Source organism: Molossus molossus, unplaced genomic scaffold (assembly GCF_014108415.1).
Source record: "Molossus molossus isolate mMolMol1 unplaced genomic scaffold, mMolMol1.p scaffold_m16_p_7, whole genome shotgun sequence".
NCBI classification, from domain to species: domain Eukaryota; kingdom Metazoa; phylum Chordata; class Mammalia; order Chiroptera; family Molossidae; genus Molossus; species Molossus molossus.
The window spans coordinates 98402546-98425839 of NW_023425401.1; the positions used below are offsets into that span (position 1 = coordinate 98402546).

Here is a 23294-nt window from a genome sequence, read left to right on the forward strand (position 1 = left end):
TACTCATATTCATACAAAAAATGAACCTAGACACCTTCTTACACATATACAAGAATAAATTCAAAATGAATTAAAGTCTTAAATGTAACACTTGAAACCATAAAACTTCTAGAAGAAAAACATAGGTGGTAAAATCTGGCATTTCTTAGCAATACAGGGTGGGGCAAAAGTAGGTTTACACTTATTTGTATGGAAAGTAATATAGTAATTAATAAATAATAATACAAGAATAAACTCTATGTTTTGCATACTCACAACTGTAAACCTGCTTCTGCCCAACCCTGTATTTTTTCTTATATTATCTCCCCGGGCAAGGAAAACAAGAAAAAATAAACCAACTAAAAACTAAATACATCAAACTAAAAATTTTTGCACAGCAAGGGCAACCATCAATAAAACAAAATTACAACCTACTGAATGTGAGAAGATATTTCATAAAGGGTCAATACCCAAAATTTATAAAAAGCTCATACAACTCAACACCAAAAATCCAAACAATCCAAAAAAAAAGGCAGAGGACTTGGATACTTCTTCAAAGAGGACATTCTGATGGCCAATAGACACATGAAAAGATGCTCAATGTCATAAATCGTCAGAAATGCAAATTAAAATCACAATGAAATATCACTTCACACCTGTCTGAATGGCTATCATCAATAAATCCATAAACAGGTGTTGGTGAGGATGTGGAGAAAAGGGGACCTTTGTGTACTGTTGGTGGGAATGCAAGTTGGTGCTGCCACAATAGCAAACAGTATGGAAGGTCCTCAAAAAATAAAAAAAAAATGGAACTGCCTTATGACCCAGCAATTCCACTTCTGGGTATATATCTGAAGAAATATGAAACACTAACCAAAGAACTTATATGCATATATGCACAACCAATGAACACACAATAGTTTGGGGAAGGCAGGAGGGGGGTGGGGGCAGTGAGGAGGGGGGTTAATGGGGGAAGAAAAAAAGGGACATCTGTAATACTTTCAACAATAAAAAATAAGTAAAAGTAAATAAACTAATTTGAAGGAATATATGCACCCCATGTTCTCAGCAGTGTTATTTACAGTAGCCAAGATATGGAAGCAACCCAAGTGCCCATCAATAGACGAGTGGATTAAAAAGCTGTGGTACATTTACACAATGGAATATCACTCGGCCATAAAAAGAATGAAATCACTCCATCTGTGACAGTATGGATGGACCCAGAGGGTAGTGAAATAAGTCAGAGAAAGACAAATACCATATGATTTCATTTATGTGAAATCTAAAGAACAAAAATAAATGAACTCACAGACACAGAAAACAGACTGATGGTTGGTAGATGGGATGGGGGTTCGAAGAAGGGGTGAAAAAGGGGAAGGAAACGGGTCATGGGGATGTACTTTACATGGAACTGCCTTATGACCCAGCAATTCCACTCCTGGGTCAATAATATTATAGTACCTCTGTATGGTGCCAGGTGGGTACTGCAAATACGAGGGGGAACACTTTGTAGAGTATATGATTACCTACCCACTATGTCGTATACCTAACACTAAAATAATATTGAATGTAAACTAAATGAAAAATTAAAATTAAAAAAAAAAGTACTCATGTTTATGTAATGGAATGTAAGTTGTTTTGAACTCTAACAAATCTAAAGACAAATCCTGGCTCTGCCATTTACTAGCTTGGTTACCCCAGGCAAGTTACTTGAATTTCTTCATGCGTTAGTACATCATCTTCAAAAACAATTTTTCAAGATGTCTTTTTATAAATCAAAATCTTATGACGAGTAAATGAGAAAATGTAGACAAAGTACTCAGCAAACAACCTAACATTAAATGGTGACCATTCGAACATCATTATTGTTATGTTTATTTCATAACACAGAACAAGTATTAGGTCTTTGGTTTGCATTATCTGTATTATATTATTATCCTAATCACTTATATGGTCCAGAGAGTAAATTTTCTTCTGGTGGGCTGCTATTACTATCACTGCAAGTACAGCTTCTGGAAGTTTAAGGCAAACAGGACAACAAGTTAGGTACACACTGATGACATAAAAAAATCATTTCAAGGAGCTCTGTGATAGTAGCTCTAACAACCTATAAGTATAGAGTAGGTCAGAATGGTCTAGTATACTTAGTATTTCTATTTTTCTAAATGTCTCACTCTTCCTTTCACTAGATTTCCCCCGGCTTTTAAAATCTTCAAATAGTTTTAATATGGAATAAAAACATATTTACAAATATGAGGTATATTTTTAATAGTTTCAGATTTCTTGCCCTTAATGGCAAAATCTTCTGTATGTATCTGAAAAGTGTAGTTTGGTGGGAATATTTACCAGATCCAGAACTTCTCACAGGACTCTTTTACACAATATTGGTTCCTTTGAATAATAAACATTCAGATGGGATAGTATTCTTTATACCATTTTTAAATGAAATGGTCATCTGAATCCTGCAGAGAACTTTTTCTTAAAAAGCCATTCTTCAGGTGAAAAGAAACAATTCTCTTCGTTTGATCTCCAAGATATGTACACATTGCTGCAACTAAGTTCTAAGGCATAAGAACATACTGTACTGTTACAAGAAACCAGTGTCCTCAAAAGCTACTTAACAGAACAGTAGACTAAATTAGCATATGTGTAACTACTTTGTAGCACAGCAAGTAAATTAATACTGGACAACTGATAGTAGTAGAATACAGCAAAACTTAAATTTAACAAATTCTATATAGTTGACTCAGTGTCCCCAGTAATTCAGTTAGAGCTATCTATTACCTTCCCCACTTAGAATTCAGAATTCCTTAAGGCAACAGTGTTTAATATTTTTTAAATGATAGATCCTTTTGAGAATCAAATGAATGCTATGGTCCCTCCTTTCCTAGGATCCTCCCTCTGTCCCACTTTCTACCTTGTCCTTCACGGTAAATGTCCTTACCTTAGGATGTAGCTTTGCCAAAAGAATCTCCTATTATTGCACTAGTGACATGAGTGGGTAAAACAGTACCAGAATTCTAAATTACAACACAGTGATGGATTCTAATGTGTAACTACTACTGAGGGGCAAAGTAAGAAAGGTGGTAACACTTTAATACTTTATCTGGAACTTTACAATGCAAAACAAAACAAAACAGATGGCACAACAGAAAGGTATAAGGTTTGAGAAGTATAAAATCAACTTGCTGTTACTCTACATGTTTTCTGCAAAGTTAACATGAAAGGTCTGTCATACCAAATCCATCAAACTCTATTATAAATATGAATTTATTTCAAAGTAATGAATAATAATACCTGTAACAATCAGTTATATGAGTACCTATTTAATAAAAATATGATAATGCATGGTTACAAAACACTTTAAATATGATCTGAAGAACAGTTTCTTATTGCTAGTTAAAATCCATACTAGGCTGACCATGACCAAAGCGATCACCCACAACTAACATATCAGTCACATCAGATGTGTTCCCAATTGAGGGTCACTTTTTTTTTTTTTGCTGACAAAATTTTTTCCACTGACAAGACACTTGAATGATAATGATGACTCGAGGAAAAAAAAAAAAGTTCACAGTAAAGAACAGCAAAGCACATATAGTAAGAATGAAAACTGCAAAATAAAACAAAGTCCTGTGTTTCTAACACAGTTATACAAATAACTATGTATTTTTGTTACTGGGGTTATCTTAACCTAGGACTACTCAAAGTTCTGAAATACATATATAAATCATAGGTTCATTTTGATTTATTTATTTACCAGTATCACACAGAACTAACAGAAATCAAATAAAAAAAAATGTGAGCTAGAAAAAATTTTAAGGGCAAAAGTAATGCATAATTCTTTATAAGTATTTTTCTTTTGTTTTGGTTAATCCTCACCCAAGGATTTTTTCCATTGATTTTTAGAGAAAGTGGAGGGAGGGAGGGAAAGAAACATCGATGTGAGAGAGACACGTGGATTAGTTGCCTTCCTCGGGCTCTCCAACCTGGGCCAGGGATAGAGCCTGCCACCCAGGTACGTGCCCTTGACCAGGAATCAAACCCAAAACCCTTTGGTGCACTAACCACTGAGTCACATCGGCCAGGGCTCTTTATAAGTATTTTTAACCAATAAAAAAGTGTTTAGCATCTACCTTTTACCAACAAAAAAATTTTAAGTGTTAGTCGCGACAGATAAGGCCCCAAATCTTATGGTGTATTCCCCCATCTATACATATACATAGAACTTTTAACTTAAGCTTTTTTCCTCTCTTAAATGACTGCTTTAGTGATTTAAATTAGTTTTATCTAACTGTTTTACTTTATTTTTCTTCTTTGGAAGGTTTAAAAGCCATTAGTCACAGACATTTTCTAATTGAAAATAGTGAAGTATTTAAATAATATTTTACTGGTGGTATAAAGTTAACATTTTAACAAAATGCATGTATTTATAGAAAGAAAAACTACCCAAATTAAGAAAACTCATTCAAAACACTGTAACAGAATTTCAATTTGGACAAAAGATAATATGAACAAAAAGTAGCTTCATCTGCCAGAAAAAAATTCATGACTCCACAGTTGGAATTCATTCCTAAGATCTTATGTAGCCTGGGAAATATCTCATGTCCTGATCAAATGTTTACATTCTTAAAGGCTGTATCTGTAAATAAACCCATGAGAGAGTGAGAGAGGGAAAAGGGAAGGAAAGGAGGGGGGCAAGAGGAAAGAGCGGGAAAGAAAAATTCATCCCTAAAGTTTCAGACGTGATCTCTGTAGCAACCTATTGAGTGGGAAGTGATATATACAGGGTGGGACAAAAGTAGGTTTACAAATGTGAGTATGTGAAACAGTTTATTCTTGTATTATTATTTATTAATTATTGTATTATTTTCCATAGGAACAAATGTAAACCTACTTTTGCCCCACTCTGTATTTTAAGATAGCTGTATTGCCATCCTACATGAATGACAGCCTGAATACATTTTATCACATCTTTTATTCCTAATAGAGCTGCTTATTTCACTGTTTTCAAATAATCTAAAGGTAAGTCGATTTTACTCCTTGGAATTATTATATTGCCCAAATATTTACAGATTAAAAAAAAAAATCTTTGTAGTTAATCATTTTAGTTCCTCACCTGTGTTTATTAGTAACTGTGGAAACTCTCTATTTCCAATCTTGGATCTTCTCAGTTCAGAAAACTTCTATTTCTATTTTTTAGTTCAAACTTGTATGTTCTTGCCCTGGCCAGTGTAGCTCAGTTGGTTGAGTGTTGTCTCGTGTACCAAAAGGTCACCAGTTCAATTCCCAGTCAGGGCACATGCCCAGATGGCAGGCTCAACCCCTGGTATGTGCATGGGAGGCAGCTGGATCAATGTTTCTCTCTCTCTCTCCCCCCTTCCCCATTCCTCTCTCAAAAAAACCCCCACAAAAAAAACAAAACAAAAAAACGTGTATGCTCTTCCCTATCTTTTTTATTAAATCTTTTTTTTTCTTTATTGACTTTTAGAGAGAGGGGAAGGGAGAGAGGAAGAGAGAGATAGAAACATCAATCGATGAGAGAAAACATGGATTGGCTGCCTCTTGCATGCCCCTCACTGGGGATTGAGCCCACAACCTGGGCATGTGCCCTGACCGGGAATTGAACCAGTGACTTCTTGGTGCATGGGTCGACGCTCAACCACTGAGCCACACCAGCTGGGTGCTCCTTCCTTATCTTTTGCTAGTTCGATCTCAATGCTTTATCTACTGTAATACTTAATCTTCAATTTCTTTAATCTATATATTTCACTTGTAGTTCTGAAAAATTCCAAATGCAAATGACTAAAAATAATACTTTTTGGAAATGAGTCAGATCAAATCCTGTCCTTTCACTTACTAGCTATAGGATTTTAGGCAAGTTACTTAATTTCTATTTCCCTAACTATAAAATGGAAAGAAAGTCTACATTAGTAGTTGTGGATTAAAGTATATGCATATCTATACATATATTAATTTATTATGTAGGACCATATATGGCATATAGTAAGGACTCAAAGAGTACTCAATGAGAAAACATTCAGTTCCCATTATCTTTCATTTTGGATTTGATGTTTGATTTGGCATTGACTCTCCTATTGAAATTTCCATCTGAATTTGATTTGGTGTTGCTTCTCCTCTATATTGCAACCAAGTATGACTTTTTCTTGGCTCTTACAAGTAGTCTATTCTTTTTATATAGTTGCATGTTTTCTTAACACAGTTGTATGGTTGCTTCTACATTTTATTCATGCCATCCATTAAATAGGAAAATGATTTATTCAGAACCCATACAACTATCTTACTTGTTGTTTGTTCTACATACCCTTTTAACTGAACCTACCAAAGAAAACTTATTCTCAGAAGAAGTATTCATTATTGTATTTCCATGGCTACTGAATACAGTAGAAGGCACTGTAGGTGCTCAAATGATATTTGCTGAATGAATTATGAATGAACCAGTGAAAACTGTGCTAACTGCCTTCTCTTTCACTTCTGAAGTTGGAAGTCAAGCCAGGTTACAGGACTCACACTAGGGCTGGGGAAAGAAAAATTCTGAAACATTTTTGAAGGATGACCTCTGGTAGCAGAAAAGATTTTGTAGAAGTCTTGTTTAGTTTAAGGATGTAAATTAGTTCCTGTTTGCATGTTTACAAGGAACAATTTCTAACTTCAAAATAATCTAGGCCTCTTGCCTAAGGTTCATATTTACTGTAGAGATTCTATAGCTTTTCCTTTTAAAGATCTTCATTCAACCTCTCTCTTTCTCTTCCCTATTCACACATGGTTTTCTATGCTTTGCTTTTCCTTACAACTCAGTATCTTTCAACCATAAAGGTTTTTGAATTATACTTTTGGAAATGCTGATTCCCAAAATAAGTTTTATATTTGCTCATACAATTTAAATTATTTTGATCTCAAGAACTTGAGGGGAAAAGAAATTAGACAACCCAGATTTTGCAACTTCAATGTTATGCACAAGTGAAGAAACAAGGACCCACTGGCCAAATCCAGCCTCTTGGCTGTTCTTCTACATAAAGTGTTACTGGAGCAGAGACATGCTCATTTGTTTACATATCATCTGTGTCTGCTTCGGCACAACAGCAGACATGGCTCACAAAGCCACACAGTCTCTATTACAACTATTCATCTCTTAGGAAAGTATCTGCATAAAGACAACACAAATGGCAGTTATTTACAGTTAGAATGTGTTAGGCACTGCTTTGTGAATTTTACATCTACTATCACTTCTAAAAACTAGGTAAGACATATGAACTGGGTACTGTTACAATCCCCATTTGAAGATGAGAAAGCTGAGGTTTGATGAAGTACCTTGGCCAAGGCTAAGTGGTAGGGTTGGGAGTCAAATCTAAAGTGAAAATATAATTACTGTTCTGTAGAAGGCTTTTAAGAGAACAAATAATAAAGCTGTTTTCTAAAGACTTAGTTTGCAACTAGAAAGTTTTCAATTTTATTGGTTTTATAGTACATGTACTTTTATATTATATAAGTAATGTGGAATTAAGTCTAGTTTTTAATATTCCTTAATAACAATAAAAAAAAAAAGCAATGACGATTCTTATTCTTCACAAGGGAACAGGCACAAAAACTATCTTTACTGTATGGTTTTAAAAATTAACTGAAATTCTAAAATGAGCTTTCAGCTTTTGGCTTGGAGGTGGCTTAGGTGCAGCTTTCTTCAGTAGGCCCGGATCCAGGTTCATCCTATACCAGCCACCTCCACTATGCCCAAGAAGTTCGAGATCAAAGTCGTATACCTGAGGTGCACTGGTGGGAAAGTCGTCGTCAGTCTGCCCTGGCCCCTAAGATCAGCCCACTGGGTCTATCTCCAGGAAAGGTTGGTGAGGACATTGCCAATGCAACTGGTAATTGGAAGGGTCTCAGGATTACAGTGAAACTGACCATTCAGGACAGACAGGCCCAGACTGCTTCTGCCTCTGCCCTGACTATCAAAGCCCTCAAAGAACTGCCAAGAAACAGAATGAAACAAAAATCACATCAAGCACAACGGAAATATAACTTTTGATGAGACTGTCAACACTGATAGATGCGGCACCTATCTTTAGCTAGAGAACTCTCTGGAAACATTAGAGAGATCCCGAGGACTGCCCGGTCTGTGGGCTGCAATGTTGATGGCCGCCACCCTCATGACATCATAGATGACACCAGCAGTGGTATAGTGAAATTAAGAACCCAGCTAATTAAGAACTACAAAGAAAAATATTACAATTAAAGATCATTTGACAACCAAAGGAAAGAAACAGAAATTCTAAAATCATGGCCATGAGAAATTACATGTGGAAGCTGATGTTAATATTTATACAACTGCTGTCAAAACTGTATTCCACAACAGCTGTAGCAGTGTGGAAAAGTTGGATAAAGTTCATTGAGTTTACCTCTGGCTGGTTTGGCTCAGCAGTTAGAGCGTCGGCTCACGGACCAGAGAGTCCCGGGTTCGGTTCCTGCTAAGGGCATGTACCTCGGTTGCAGTTTGTCCCTGGCCCCGGTTGTGGTCGTGTGGGTGGCAACTGCTCGATGTGTCTCTTTCACATGGATGTCTCTCTCTCTCTCTCTCCCTCCTGCTCTATCTCAAGATAGGTGCAAAAATGTCCTTGGGTGAGGATTAAAAAAAAAAGTTCATTGAGTTTAAAACAATAAAGAGTTGCCTGGCTGGTGTGGCTCAGTAGTTGAGCATCGACCCATGCACCAAGAGGTCGCCGGTTTGATTTCTGATCAGGGCACATGCCCAGGTTGTGGGCCACATCCCCAATGGGGGCTGTGCAGAAGGCAGCCAATCAATGTTCTCTCTCATCGATGTTTCTACCTCTCTCTCTAAAATTAATAAAGAAAAAAATAGTATTAAACAATAAAGAGTTTGAAAACTTAGAGCTATTTTCAAAAGAAAACATGACATCATTTATACTAAGAATATCTGTTACAAAGAGGTAATATGGTAAAACAATTTTGAAAACAACAAAATAAAGGTTAATTCCTAGAAATAATTCAACCAAAATTTAAACTATATGGCAGATAAGACACAATGGGATAAATATTGAGAATAAAAAACACTTTCTATCTTTAATTTTTTTTTTTTTTTTATCCTCACCCGAGGATATTTTTCCATTTTTTTTGTACAGATAGAGTGGGAGGGAGAGAGAGGAAGGGAGAGAGAGAGAGAGAAACATTGATGTGAAGGGACACATCGAGTGGCTGCCACCCGCATGACCAACCAGGGCCGGGGACAAACTGCAACCGAAGTACGTGCCCTTAGCGGGAACCGAACCCAGGTCTCTCCCGACCGCAGGCCGACGCTCTAACCGCTGAGCCAAACTGGCCAGAGCACACTTTCTATCTTTAAAAAGCTCAGAGCACAAGAGAGATAGGCAGGTAAAAATTAATATGGGGTTCTTAAATGCAAGAACAGAAACCAATTCATATTGATGAACAGAAATGTAATGCATTAAGCAGATGTTAAAAATAGTTCTCTAAATTACTGGGAAGGTTGAAGAACCAGACTCAGTAAATGGGTAGGAACCAAGGAGGTTTAAGTTAAGACATAAAACAAAATTCTGTCATAAGAACCACCTGGGCACAGAAGAAATGCCACAATGGGCACACCACAACATCTGTTTTTAGAAATGATGTTTTATTGCTGCCAGTACATCCTTTACATACTTGAGTCTTTGTATCAGCTCCAGATAAAAGCACCCTATTAGCCATGTTTGGGTTATGGGCCCATTTCCTAAGTGTGGGCAGGACAAAGCAATGTATTTGCCCTTTCTGGCCTTTGTTGTAGTAGGAGCCAGGTCTTGCATTTTCACCAAGGTTCATACTTTGTTGTAGTAGGAGCCAGGTCTTGCATTTTCACCAAGGTTCATACTATGTAACAGAAAATTCCTCAAACATGGGAAGGGGTTTCAAATGCTGGGAAACTCCCACCTCCCAAAAGACAAATACCCCACCACAAACATGGTACCTTAAACTAAAATCTGCAGAAATACTTTTCGAGGCGAATCTCTGAGTTCTGAGACTACTGAAAGGCACTATTCACATACCTAAATAGAAACAAGCAATCCACATCTATACATGTGTTTTTGTTTTTTTAAACCAGACATATTCCACAGATTTGAGTTTCTTTGAGCCACTGTTTTTCAAATTCAAGTCCACTGACTTGCTAGTTAAGTTAGGGGCCCATAGTTCTCAAGTTTAAGAAACTCTACACTAGAGCATAAAAACAACAAGAAAGCTGTACATTAGACACCATGTTGGCATAAATGAGGGATTAACTGCACAGTCATATAATGCTATGCAGAACAAAAACTTTAAAAATAAGCAAAATTTTACCAAGCACATGGGAGTGGCAAAAAAGAATATTCCAATACAGGTTAATAGCTACTATAAAGTATTTCATTAGAAAATACTGTAGTGTAGTGTAAAAAGCACCTGTTCAGGTTCATGAAAACTGAATTAAAGTTCTAATCCTAATTAGCAGTATGATCCTGGTCAAGCCTTTTACATTTAATTTTTTCTTTTTCACGATATAAGGAAGTTGAATTAGATGATCTTTAAGCAGTTCTGCTTCTAAACAAATTCACGGTTACTATTTATCAGTAACAATGGTACCCTGTTTATTATCACCTTCATTTTTCCCAAACTAGGAAACTCAAGTTCTGAGTGGTTAACTAACTCACCCCAAAGTGATACATTTAGTAAGAGAGCCAGAGCTGGAGGGTTTAATTCCAGAGCATATATATTTAAGCTCTACACTATGGTTTCACCAATAATGCACTTTCAAATCTTAAAGAACAGTGTTGTGGCTTCAACTATACTGTGGGTAACGAGTTTATTATCTACGACCCCGTTTTTTTGGATATCTAATTTTTCAGGTAGCCAAGAGTTTTGACCTAGGTATTAAAACATTCATTATTTTATATAGAGAAATAGACTCTCTTTCTAAAATATATCACACATGTCTCTGACTTTTTAAATGAGAGAAAAGTAGAGAGCAAATATAAATTTTCTTGAAGCTTGATGCTGCATTTATACATATTAATTATTGTATAGGCCTCTGGAACTGTACGGTAACATGATTTTTTGCCCCTTCATTTGCTTGTTTTGATTCTCTCATGATTTCAGGAATCAGTTCCTCTCCACCCTTATAATGTTTTGTGGAGTTAAAAAAAAAAAAATCAAGTTTTCTAAGCTTATCAGAACTATTTATATACAGTTGACCCTTGAACAACATGGGTTTGAGCTAAGCAGGTTCACTCTAACATAAATTTTTTTCCAATAAATATATAGCCAGCATTTCATCTCCATGGATTTCACAGCTGTGGATTCAACAAACTGTGGATTGAAAACATTACTTTTGATCTAAGGTTAGGAATCCTCTGATGCAGAGGGCCGACTGCATACACTGTTTTGCACAATTGTATATAATGAATTAAGCATTCATAGATTTTGGTACCTGTGGGGGATCTTGGAACCAATCCCTGCAGAAACCAAGAGACAACTGCAGTTAAATGTTGGGGAAATCACTCTGGTTGGTGTTGCTCTGTTGGTTGAGCATTGTCCCATACACCAAAAAGGTTGCCAGTTAGAATCTGAGTCTGGGCACAGGCCTTGTTGTGGGATTGTGGGACTGCGGGCTCGATCCCCAGTGGGGGGCAAGCAGGAGGCAGCCCATAGATGTTTCTCTCACATTGATGTTTCTATCTCTCTCTCGCTCTGCCTTCATCTCTCTCAAATCAATAAAAAACATATTTAAAAAAAATTGGGGAGATCAAAGTTATACATGAATTTTTGACTGCATAGGGGTTGGTGCCCCTAAACTGCACATTATTCAAGGGTCAACTGCAGTAAAGATATAGCTACAAAAAATTTACTTTCAACAATAGTACTTCTTGTTAGTAGGAGGCCTTTGGTGCATGCAATACCGTAACTTTTAATTAAACATTTTGAATACCTGAACATTTTACTGTTTCAAATACTTTTATATAAAATACTCCCATAATGCATCATATATTTCTATTCTAAGATACTTTATAATTAAAAGCTAACACATTATGTTCTTCAGATCACATGATGTCATCATTCCAGAAAAAAAAAAATTAAAAGTTTAATGCTTATGAAGACATATGGGTTAAAAAGGTAGGTTCAAACAATCTTCACACTTTTCCTGAAACAAGAGAAAAAAGGAAAATAATTTTGAGGAACTATCTGCAAAAAATTCTAGAGAGAATATAAGAGAAATAGTGGCACCAATCCGTCCTAAAACATATTATGAAGCTATAATCATTAAAACAATTTAGTATGAATATAAAAACAAATAAGAAATCCAAACACACAATAGAATTCTGTTCATGATCAAGATAACGGTTCACAATAGCAGGTAAAGAGAAATTATACAATAAATGGTACAGGAACTAACTGTTAAAAAATACACAAATAAACTATATTCCAATTTCATGCCTTACTTCAAAATAACTAACAGAAGTATCAACTGCCTGAAATGCAAAATGAAAAAAAAACTCACTAAGTTCTATAAGAAAGACCAAATTTATCTGTAATCTTATAGAGAAGAAATAGGTCTCTGTAAACAGGGCACAGAAATCCAAGTCACAAAAGGGGGAAAATGTGATATATTTAACCACATTAAAGGTAAAGTCTATTGTAGAACAACAACAACGACAAAATAAATGAAGTCAAGACACAAACTGGGAAAAACATATGCCAAATATGATAAAAAAAAAAAACTAATTCCCTTAATTTGTAAAGGATCAATACAAATCAATAAAAAACCCAAAACCCCACCATTTAATAGAAAAATGAACAAAATACATAAATAAGAAATATGAAGAATACAAATGTTCATAGCTTTAATAAGATATCAATTTCCTCATTTAAGAAATGCAAATTGAAGCAACATATCATTTTCCACCTATTCAAATGGCAAAAACCAGAGTGTGATGATGCTCAGTGCTGTCGATATTTGAGGGAATGCTCAGTCTCATGCACTGCTGATGTGTATCTAAGTTGATAAAACTCATCAGATGGGTAATACAGATAGTCTCATAATTGTCAAGGAATATATATATATATATATATATATATATATAAAGGTAATAACTGTAACACTGTTTAATTACAAAAATAAGCTGTAAACAAAATGTTTATCGTAGAGCACTAGTCAAATAAATTAAGGTATATCCAAAAAATGGAATACTATGTACAATTAAAAAGCAGAGGGCAGATAAACAAATTTCAATGTGCAACCTAAGATGACTTATTAAGGAATTTAAAAAGCAAAGTGCAGAAGTGTGCAAAGAATTATTTTTAAATGGGGAAATAGATAAGTGAATTTCCAATCTTGTCCTGAAATTAATTATGTGAATCTGTTAAGAATGGCTCACTGTGCCCTGGCCGGTTTGGCTCAGTGGTTAGAGCGTCGGCCTGCGGTCCAGAGTGACCCGGGTTCGGTTCCCGCTAAGGGCACGTACCTCGGTTGCAGTTTGTCCCCGGCCCTGGTTGGAGTTGTGCGGGAGGCAGCCACTCGATGTGTCCCTTTCACGTTGATGTTTCTCTCTCCCTCTTCCTCCCACTCTATCTGAACAAAAAAAACAAAAAAGAAAAAGAAAAAATGTCCTCGGGTGATGATTGAAAAAAAAAAAAGAATGGCTCACTTTGTTCACAGGGACCGGGGAAGGGAGTTATAGTTGTTGCCATTTTCTAATCTATATCTAAATTAAATTAATGTCATCTTTTTTTTTTTATCCTCACCCAAAGACATTTTTCCATTTTTTGTTCAGATAGAGTGGAAGGGAGAGAGAGAAACATCGACGTGAAAGGGACACATCGAGTGGGCTGCCACCCGCAGAACCAACCAGGGCCGGGGACAAACTGCAACCGAGGTACGCACCCTAGCGGGAACTGAACCTGGGTCTCTCTGGACCGCAGGCGGATGCTCTAACCGCTGAGCCAAACTGGCCAGGGCTTAATGTCACCTTTTAAAGTTACTAGGGCCCTGGCCAGTTTGGCTCAGCAGTTAGAGCGTTGGCCTGAGGACCAATGAATCGTGGGTTCAATTCCAGTCAAGGGCATATACTTCGGTTTTGGTTCATCCCCAGCGCGGGTTGGGTGGTGCAGGAGGCAACCAGTTGATGTGGCTCTATCTGTGTCTCTCTTTCTCCCTTCCTCCCACTCTATCTGATAATAAGCAGAAAAATATCCTCAGGTGCGGAATAAAAAATAAATAAAGTTACTAGGAATTGTCTAGTTAGTAGAATCATGGGCCAATTTTACCTTTTTAAGTATTTTTGTCTTAAAAATATCTATAAGTTTTATAGTTTAAACAAAGCTATCACCTAGGTAAGGGGAATAAGTAATGGGATACTAGTTTCACTTTATTCGATTCAGCTTTATCTTTTAAATAATAAGCATATATTTATAATTGAAATCAGCTTTATTACATCTTTAACTATCTGCACTAGTTTAACGATAAATTATGGTTAAAATCTCAAAGGAAAACACTATATACAGACATCTGAGTGAACATTTACCTTCCAATATAAAAAAAATATTCCTTTATTTTATTTATTTTTTATCCTCACCCGAGAACATTTTTCCATTTTTTGTTCAGACAGAGTGGGAAGAAGAGAGAGAGAGAGAGAAACATCGATGTGAAAGGGACACATCAAGTGGTTGCCACCCGCACAACCCAATCAGGGCCGGGGACAAACTGCAACCGAGGTACGTGCCCTTAGCAGGAACTGAACCCAGGTCTCTCTCCTGGGTTTGAACCGCAGGCTGACGTTCTAACCGCTGAGCCAAACCAGCCAGAGCTATTTTATTTTTTTAAAGAGTAAAAGACTAATAGAAAAGTATTTCTTTAACCTTTCTGCATCTATTGAAGACGCTTGTATCTTATACAAACTGATATATTTGCTTTCTGACTGGGTCACCAGTCCTGCTGTAGAAAGTGACAAATTTTTATGATATAGACACTGATAACTTCAAAAAGAAAAAAAGGAAATTGTATAAAACTAATCATTGTAAGATAGATTTAATAAGGACCCCTTTTAAACTGTGGAAGTGAAAAGTGACCCCAATAAGTCTTGCAATTTCTAAAGATTAGAGTTGAAACTTTTTTTGGGTTCAAGAGGTCCTATCTTCTCACAGGGTACAATTGTTGTTTTTCAAAACTATCAGTGTCAAAGGCAGATGTAATTAGAATGGGGGCTGGAGAGGGAAAGGAAACCACAGAGAAAGGGAAGTTAGAGACCTGATGTATAGTATTTCACATCAAGTGAAACAGAAGCACGTTGTAAACAAGAGAGTACATGTATCAGACCTAGTGGAGATTATATGGGACTACTTATTAACACAAGCATTCACCTCTAAGAGATCTGTATTCTCAAAATCCACCACAAAGGTCATCTCTAGGTAGTCTCAATGAATTGCAGTCCTGCTGTGATTATTTTTAACACATATATACTCAATTATATAGTAATTCCTAGCATTATTGAAACATAAAGGTCAACGGTTTGAAGTGTAATAGCAAGGAGCTTTGAAGTCAGAAAGACTGAGTTAAAAATCTCTGCTTCCCTACTCAAGAGCTTTATGACCTCTGGCAAGTTATTTAATCTGTCTAGTCTCTTCATCTCTAAAATCTCTAAAATGGGGTTATGCCTATGGGTTGATGTGACAAGTGAAGGATAGTATACCTGTACATAGCATCACAGTGCTCAAATATATAAAAATTTTAAGAACATATTTTTTGAAAAAAAGTGCTATTTATTTCATTTAAACCATTCTGAATAGGAATCTCAATACTTTTGTTTCTTCCTAAGGCAAAATGACACAATTTGACTAAGTACTGTATAGAATCACAACTACAAATTATAACACAAAATTGTGTGTAACTATAAGCTATCAAAGTCTCTTTATAGACACACCTTGAGCAAAGATATTCTCTGATGAGATTTAAAGTTTACAGAGCTATTGTCACTATGCTAATTACTTTCAAACTGTTATATTAAAATGTTTAATTACAGACATGGCCATTTTGGCTCAGCAGTTAGAGCAGCAGCCCATGGACCAAGCAGTCTTGGGTTCAATTCCTGTCAAGGGCACGAACCTCAGTTGTGGTTCAGTTTGTTCCCGGCTCTGGTTGGAGTCATGTAGGAGGCAACCAGTTGGTGTATCTTGACGTTTCTCTCTCTTTCCCCCTCCCACTCTATCTGAACAAATTTGGAAAAATATCCTCGGGTGAGGATTAAAAAAAAAAAAAAAGTTTAATTATAGCCATTTTTCTACTCTTCATTCATAGTCAGAGATAAGTTGTACCTGCCTCTTGCAAGCCCCTTTCAAATTTTCTTGGTGTGCTGATTCTAACCCACCATGAGCTAAGAAACCAGATAACCATTTCAGGGCAGGTAGACATGGTGAAAATATACGGGCTGTAAATTCAGATAGCTCTGGGTTTAAATCCTAGCTGTACTACTTACTCAGTGACCTTGTTAAGTTACTTAATTTCTCTAAGTTCAATTTCCTCATCCTTAAAATGGGAACACTATTACTTATATTGAAATGCCGTGGGAAAAAAAAATGAAAACTTGCAGAGCCCTTTGCAGTAAAATATAAGCAATCCTGTCAATGGTAATTATCAATATATAACTAATGAAGTATGCTGTAACTGTAGCTAAGTTACGAATAAAAAGCATTTCTTACTTGGAACATATGCTTTTAATGTGTAAAATTCCTTGGCACTATACTGGAAATACGAAGATGAAAAAGAATATAACATCTACCCTCCAGAGGCTCAGAGCCTAATTAAAAACAGACATGTAAACAAAATCACAGTAATTTGATAAGTGAAAACACTAAAAGAATCAGGCACCAGTAGAAGTCAAACTGTTTTTCTGGAAGAGGTGATATTTAAGCCAAGACGATAAATAGCTCTCCAGGTTGGGGGTTAGGGATAGAGGTGAGCAGACTAGGTCAAGGAGGATGAGGGCACATGGAAAGGCATACAAGTAAGAAACAGCATGGTGGGGTTTGAAGCAGAGCACTGTGTGTAGAGAGGCGAGTTTAGAAAGGCAGGGATAGGCCATGTCAGAACAACCTAGTATGCCAAACTAAGGAGGAGCTGACCTGACCATTTAAAAAAAGAAAAAGGCAGGGGGTGGGGTCACAAAAGTATTTTAAGGTAGTGAAGGAGGTTGGCTGAATGATAACATGCTCAGATTCACATTATAGAGAGATCCTTCCAGCTACAATGTGCAAATGGACAGCAAGGAGGGAAAAACAACAGTCAAGGAAAATACAGTCCAGGCAGGAAAGAGGAAACTACTAATGTAAAGTAGTAGCAATAAGAATGGGGAGTAAACCCAGTGGGTGTGGCTCAGTCCACTGAAAGTCATCTCATGGACTGAGAAGTCTGGGTTTGATTCCCAGTCAGGGCACATGCCCCGGTGGCACGCTTGACCCCCAGTAGGGGGCGTGCAGGAGGCAGCCGATGGATGTTTCTCATGGCTGTTTCTATCTCCCCCCACTTCCCTCTCTCTCTAAAAAAAAAAAAAATCAATAAATACATTAAAAAATAGTAATTTTCTAAGAAAAAAAAAAGAGGAGTTAGGAGGGTATGAGAGACACTGAGAAGGTAGTCTTGATAACACTCAGAAAAATTTGGGAAAATACTCCAATTTCTAGTTTGGACAAATGGTTGTGTCATGGTGCCATTAGTCAAAATGGAGACAAAAGAAATAATTTTTGAAAAAAAAATGGGTGCTAAATTTGGAATTTATCTGAAGAGAGGTATTCATTCTGCAGCACGAGTCAGGGCTGAATTAATTTCAATGGGAGAAATTAACATAAAGGCAGAAATAGAAGATGAAGGCAAAAATAATGTCACCCAGAGGAAGCATATAGATTGAAAATAAGGCTATGAATATCTACTACTGCTGCTTATGAATATCTTACTTTCTGGTGTTCACTTCTTCTCCAATTGGATAAACTCAATATTGTGTGAGCTGTTAGTTATAACTTGCATACTACTTTGAAAGTATGATAGCTTTTCCACATAGATCTGCTGAATATAGATGCTTAAGTTTCCCAAGTATCGTGTCCAACTTCTTTACCATCATGCCAGGCCTAGCAAAGTGCCTGGGACCGGAAAGATACCCAATAAATTAGTCATAAATATGGTCTTTGGGTCAGTCAAGAAGTCAAAATATGTCAGGTGTTGTTTTATTACAGATAAACATATAATACGGAATAAATTTTTCTTTATGTGCTGTTTTCCCCCCGTTTAGAACCACACAATTTTCAATGATTTGGGAATTCTGAATTCATTTTTCAGAGTTCAGGAACTCACCCAAAACCAACAACTTATGCCTGTACATACTTCAGATACCTGTAGAGAAGTCAGAAGTAGGTAGAAAAGTACAATTACTGATTTTTTAAAACATTAATTAAAAAAAAAAAAAGACTACTAAAATGTTTCACTTATGTTAATAATGAGAGATCTTGCCCGGCTGGTGTGGCTCAGTGGTTGAGCACTGACCCATGCACCAACAGGATGCACCAGGAGGATGCTGGTTCGATTCCCAGTCAGGGCACAAGCCCAGGTTATGGGTCAGATCCCCAGAGAGGGGCATGTAGGAGGTGGCCAATCGATGTTCTCTCTCATTGATGTTTCTATCTCTCTCTAAAATCAATAAAGAAAAAAAAATAATGAGAGATCTTCACAGGAGAACAGAGGAGAGTATTTTAAAGACTCTGACCCTTGGGAGGAAAACTAGACAAGTCCAGTTTTTAAAAATATACTTTCTTTGCACACAGTCAGATAAATGAACTACATAAACTCAGAAAATGGTAACGAGCATTCATTAATTGGTGGATGAAAAAGGTGAGTGAATGAATAAGCAGGGAAGATGGCTGCTTGAGCAGAAGAAACTTCTAAGGACTTGCGAGTGAACAGGCACAGTAAGGGAGTTCAGTCAGTAAAATGTGGAGTGCTATTTCTGGTTGTTTCGTTTTTTTGTTATTTTTCATTAACAAAGCAAAAAATATTTTAAGAGACTCAAGTTACTTAATAAAAACTAAGAAAGGAAAAAGCTCAATGATCTGTTCATAGGATTCCATCACAGTCCAATCTTTTTGAATATAAAGTTCTTAATAGTTCCTTTTACTTCGAATGTCTACCCTCTCTTTTGTGCACATCTCGTTTTGTTAATGAGAGCAGGCAGTGTAGTAGTAATAGGAAAAGGCCCAAATCAAACTGGACATAATGACCTAATTTAAAAAACTAACTGAAAACAAATTAATCCCTTGTTATTGGCCCATACTTTTCCATAAATGTGTTCGTGTGATTGACAATTCTTTATGTATAATTTATCTCCCTGGATGAGGACCTTGGGTATGTCCTACTAAAAATCTTGGTATCAGATGCTTTGCAACTACGTTTTAGATTGTGAGACAATGCATGGAACAATTAAACTTTTAGAGTCTAAGTTTTGGAGTCAGCAGTTTAGTTCTTGCTTCATCATTTTTTATTTCTGTAACTTTAGTTTTTCTTTCTTAAAGATCCTGCGTCTCAGTAATCTTATCTGTAAAATGGGACTAATAAAAGGGCTTACTTCACAAGGAAGATACAAAATAATGTGCCAGGAAGACACTATATAAAAAGTGTGTTATTTTTTGTAACTGTAAGCGCAGTACTTATCAACGTTTCATATTTCAAGGTTCCACAGCAACAGAAAAACAAAAGCCCACTCACTCTCAGAGTACTGCGGTGTCCCACCCTGGGAAGTGCACCCTTGATGGAAGTGTTCCAAGTAATCTCCCCTACAGTCTTACACTGAAACATCCAGTAAATCAGCCACTAGCTGAGATGGAAGTAAATAGTGTCCTAAAAATCCCCTGCAAATAACAACTAAGCAGATAAGTTGCATGCAAAAAGGCTAAACTGTAGTCATACTACAGAGAGTAAAAACTATTAGCAGTTTGCCTTGCACAATCCTACAAGTTTTAAGAAACTCCGTTTCTGCGTGCTTCCTAACACAGGTCTCTGAAGCAAAAACACAGCCCCGCAGTAGTGGTCAGACCCTCTGAAGGACTAAAATCCAGACTGGGTTCTCACTTTCTGGTGAGCAAGGCACTCTCCACGGTTATGTCATAAAATTATACTTTTGTCCCAGATTTGTTTTTTTTTATTAGCATCCTACCAAAACCACATGTGAGTTCTCTCATAATCACAGAAGGTACAATTTTAGGGTCCAGTGGCAGGCCGGCTTGGAATTTTACCAATCTACCACAATGGGGGTTCAGTTTAATATTTGGAGTCTAGTTTTGAGACTCGCTGTCTTCATCACGATTTTACCCTCAAACATACGGTTACTACACTGCATCATCTCTTCTTACACGTGCAAGCATTTCGGGTGGAATCACGGAGAAAGACGGAGTAACTCCAGTTAACGTGCTCGCCGGAAAACTCCCCGGATTATCTTAAACTCTCCCAGATGCTCGCTGACATCCCTCCCCCTCGAAGCAAATCTGTACTTGTGGACGGGAGAGAGGAAAAAGGCCACACCCAAGGTTCAGACTCGGCGGCGAAGTGAGACCGAGTTTCACAATGTTAACTAACCATTGCTATTTTGGGTGCTCTGGTTCACGATCACCGAACGCGTTCAATTCTTTGAACGGGCCCACAGTTCAAACACAGAAAGTTCTTCGGAAGTCTCGCCACTGAAGTCACTTCACCCCGTCATGGGCAGGCTCAAGGTGGGGGGCCCACTTCATTCAAACAAAGATTTGAGTAGCCCTGGCTTAGGAGCAGGCCAAACCCACAGGCTCGGGGCTCCCGAGTGAGGCCGAAAGAGCGGCTACCGCCCCGCCCCTCCCCCCGGGTCCGAGCGCAGGAAGCCGGCTGCAGCAGACAGGTTACCCGACCCGGGTCCGCCTGCGATCCGGACCCTCCTGGCGCTCGGCCGCTCTCGGGCTCCCCTTCGGCCCGCTGCCACCTCCACGCAGGTCTTTCTCCCCCCGCCCCACCCTAGCCCTCCTCGGCCTCCTCTCCATCCCACCTCGTCCTCGCGCCCCTCCACCGTCGCCGCTTACCTTGGCCACATAGTCCTTCACCTCATCCAAGTCTCCGTTCTTCAGGGCCCACATGAACTCCTTGTCACACATCGCTGCAGCGGGGCAGGCCGGCTGGCGGGGCAGACGACGAGGGGCAGAGGCGGGAGCGAGCGGACACCGCCGGGCGAGCGGGAGACAGGGCCGCGCAGAGCCGCGGGGGAAGGAGGAGGAGGCGGGGGAGGCTGCCAGGCGGGCAAGGCGCTTGGCCGCGGCGACCGTTGGGGCGGGAGAAAGTTCTTTTGCAGCCACCGGGCCCAACAGAGCAGGTTCCGCCTGGCCGAGAAGCAGCAGGAGCGCTTACACTTCCGGTTCACTCCCAGCTAGGACCCTCCCCCAACTTCCTCTTCCTCTTACCCTGTGCGTGCTTGCGACCCCGCCCCGAGGCCCCTTGGCGGAGCAACCTGTGTGCGCAACCTGTGTGCGCAGGCGCAGTGACGAGGCCCGCTAGGCAGGCAACGGGGAGGAGGGGGAGGCGAGGGAGGCTCAGGAGGCCAGTGGAGGAGGCAGGAGGACCGGGATCCAGAGTGAGTGAAGGGACAGAGAAGAGTATTTCAGATGGGATCAGGACGTTTCTGCACACCATAAATGGAATAAACTTAAAAAAAAAAACCCAACAAACCATGGAGGGCATCTCGCTTACCTAAAAGTCTCCATTAGGACTGTTTGATTTGAATTCCTTCCTTTTCTTTTTCTCCCCCTCTCTTTTGTGGGATGTCAAGCATCTCTCAGGCTCCTAGGACATATTTAAAAAGCAAAAAATGAAATACATTAATTCCTGCGATCAAGGAATTCTTTTTAAACTTTTTTTCTTGCCCTGGCCGGTTGGCTCAGCGGTTAGAGCGTCGGCCTGCGGTCCCGAGAGACCCTGTTCGGTTCCCGCTAAGGGCATGTACCTTGGTTGCAGTTTGTCCCCGGCCCTGGTCGGTCGTGCGGGTGGCAGCCACTCCGATGTTTCTCTCTCTCTCTTCCTCTCTCTCCCTCCCACTCTACCTGAACAAAAAAATGTCCTCAGGTGAGGATTAAACTTTTTTTCTTTATTGATATTATAGGGAGAGGAAGAGAGAGATAGAAACTTTAATGAGCAAGACCACAGATTGGCTGCGTCCTGCATGCCCCTCACTGGGGATCGGGCCCACAATCTGGACATGTGCCCTGACCGGTAATGGAACCAGCGACCTATTGGTGCATGGGTTGACGCTCAACCACTAAGCCACACAGGTCGGGCTACAAGGAATTCTTTAATACTTATGACAACCATGTGAGTTTAGTATATCAGTACTATGCATAATTTCTGTGGAGGGAAAACCAGTGTGTGTTGGGGAAATTTTGTCCTCATCTCCCTGACAACAGATATCGCCAGGATTAGGACTTCAGTTTGACCCCATCGGGCACAACAAACTTAACTGTTCTGTACAATTGCATTTTTAATCTTTTGTGTTCATTTGTTTTGAAGGGTTTGAAGCTTAGGTTACTGGTCTAGTGAAGCTGGTCTACTCTTCCTAGAATTTGTCTCTAATACCCTAATGATCCAGACATGCACACATGAACATAGAGAGGTCCAGTAAAAATTCTTATTGGAAAGATTTTATTTATGTATATAGAAAGTCTATTATTTACTAAACAAATATACCAAACTACTTTACCATGCTTATTGCCATATAGTATATGGGTTCAGAACACAGATTCTAGAAGCAAACTGCTTAGTGTTTTTTTGTTTGTTTGTTTTGGTACGTGCCCCTAGCAGGAACCGAACCTGGGACTCTCTGGTCCGCAGGCCGATGCTCCAACCGCTGAGCCAAACCGGCCAGGGCTAGATTGCTTAGTTCTGAATAGAGGACATAACCCTTACTAATTTTGTGTCACCTTGGGCAAACTGACTGACTTCATAACACTCATAAGGATGTTCAGTTTTGCATATAAAATGGGGATAACAATAGTGTTCAATAAATATAATTTGGGGGGCTCTCATTTAGAAATAACAAATAGAGATAGGTTTGAAATAAAAAAACTCTCCAAACATTTAACATCAACATTGTTCTTCTGTTCATTTACTCTGTGACCTGTAGAAATATAACCATATACCTAACAATGATACGCTTCTGGAAGAAGTCTCAAGGAGGAATTTGTTAGGCAAATCCGGAGTCTCCCTCTCTTCA

At 38.4% G+C, this 23294-nt stretch overlaps 1 protein-coding gene and 1 pseudogene across 1 annotated transcript in view; one reads left to right on the forward strand and one right to left on the reverse strand.

Moving 5' to 3' along the window:
- The window catches only part of MTPN (myotrophin), a 53257-nt gene extending 31827 nt beyond the window's left edge, over window positions 1–21430 (reverse strand). Inside the window, exon 1 of the mRNA XM_036246472.1 lies at window positions 21118–21430. Within this exon, the coding sequence (XP_036102365.1) occupies window positions 21118–21189 (72 nt within the window). The 5' untranslated portion in view covers window positions 21190–21430. The remainder of the gene's footprint in view (window positions 1–21117) is intronic.
- LOC118620311 lies at window positions 7671–8233 on the forward strand (annotated as a pseudogene).
- Window positions 21431–23294: the final 1864 nt, after the last annotated feature.